The sequence below is a fragment of the Glandiceps talaboti genome, chromosome 9, assembly GCF_964340395.1.
Source record: "Glandiceps talaboti chromosome 9, keGlaTala1.1, whole genome shotgun sequence".
Taxonomy (NCBI): domain Eukaryota; kingdom Metazoa; phylum Hemichordata; class Enteropneusta; family Spengelidae; genus Glandiceps; species Glandiceps talaboti.
The window spans coordinates 11095134-11096045 of NC_135557.1; the positions used below are offsets into that span (position 1 = coordinate 11095134).

The 912-nt window shown below is 36.1% G+C and overlaps 1 protein-coding gene across 1 annotated transcript in view; it reads right to left on the reverse strand.

The window, feature by feature from the left end:
- Positions 1 to 431: 431 nt before the first annotated feature.
- The window catches only part of LOC144439786 (alcohol dehydrogenase-like), a 5300-nt gene continuing 4819 nt past the window's right edge, over positions 432 to 912 (reverse strand). The window contains exon 5 of the mRNA XM_078129019.1: positions 432 to 542. Within this exon, the coding sequence (XP_077985145.1) occupies positions 432 to 542 (111 nt within the window). The remainder of the gene's footprint in view (positions 543 to 912) is intronic.

Here is a 912-nt window from a genome sequence, read left to right on the forward strand (position 1 = left end):
TTGTCATGAAATTAGACACGAATCACACAAAGACATATACTGTAATAAGTGGTGGTAACTTATCAAAACAAAACAAAACACAATAGCAAATCTGAACGCGACCAATTCTATTTACTGATTTGAATGTTTCACTGTAACAATTACATTGGCAGTGGTGTGAAAATCCATAATAACAAACACGTAGCCAACTTTCACAAACTGATCTGGGCGTCGTGTGAACCTACACCAGAGCTTAGAGATCTCAGATCATATATTTGTATCGATAATCTTGTTGTATTTACTTAACTTTGTCTTTGTATTAGGTCTTCTTGTAAAGTCACTTCATTCAAATAAAGTTACCGGTATTGATTCGATGGTTTTAGCCACATTTATTTAAAATACTATTTCAGTGAAGCCAATGGACTTCGTGGCTCAAATTAATTAGTTGATTGTTATTCAAAATTTATTACTGCTCTTCCATTGACTTCTCCTCTCTTTAGCTTCTCAAGGCAATCCTGTGTATCTTCCAACTTATGTAAACTGTGCTGTGACAAAGGCGTTACCTATAACAAGAGAATATGGAGAAAAAATGAAATACATGGCTACCATTTCTAAAGTGTTTTATCATGATATAATGGGTCATAGAAGAATGACAATTATTGTAACGTTTTGTATCAGTATGAAAAGTATTTTCAACCATCAGATGGCATATAAAGAGTATATCCCATCATTACATATTGAACACATATTGCCTGTCCATGAGGGCTATAACACCCGTTTATTACACCCGGGGGACTGTGAGGTACCAGAATCACATGCTATTTCCCGAGGCCGATGGCCGAGGGAAATAGCTTGTGGGATAATGAACGGGTGCTATAGCCCGAATATAAGCCAGGCAATATGTGTGTTATAATATACCTCATGCTGTGAACT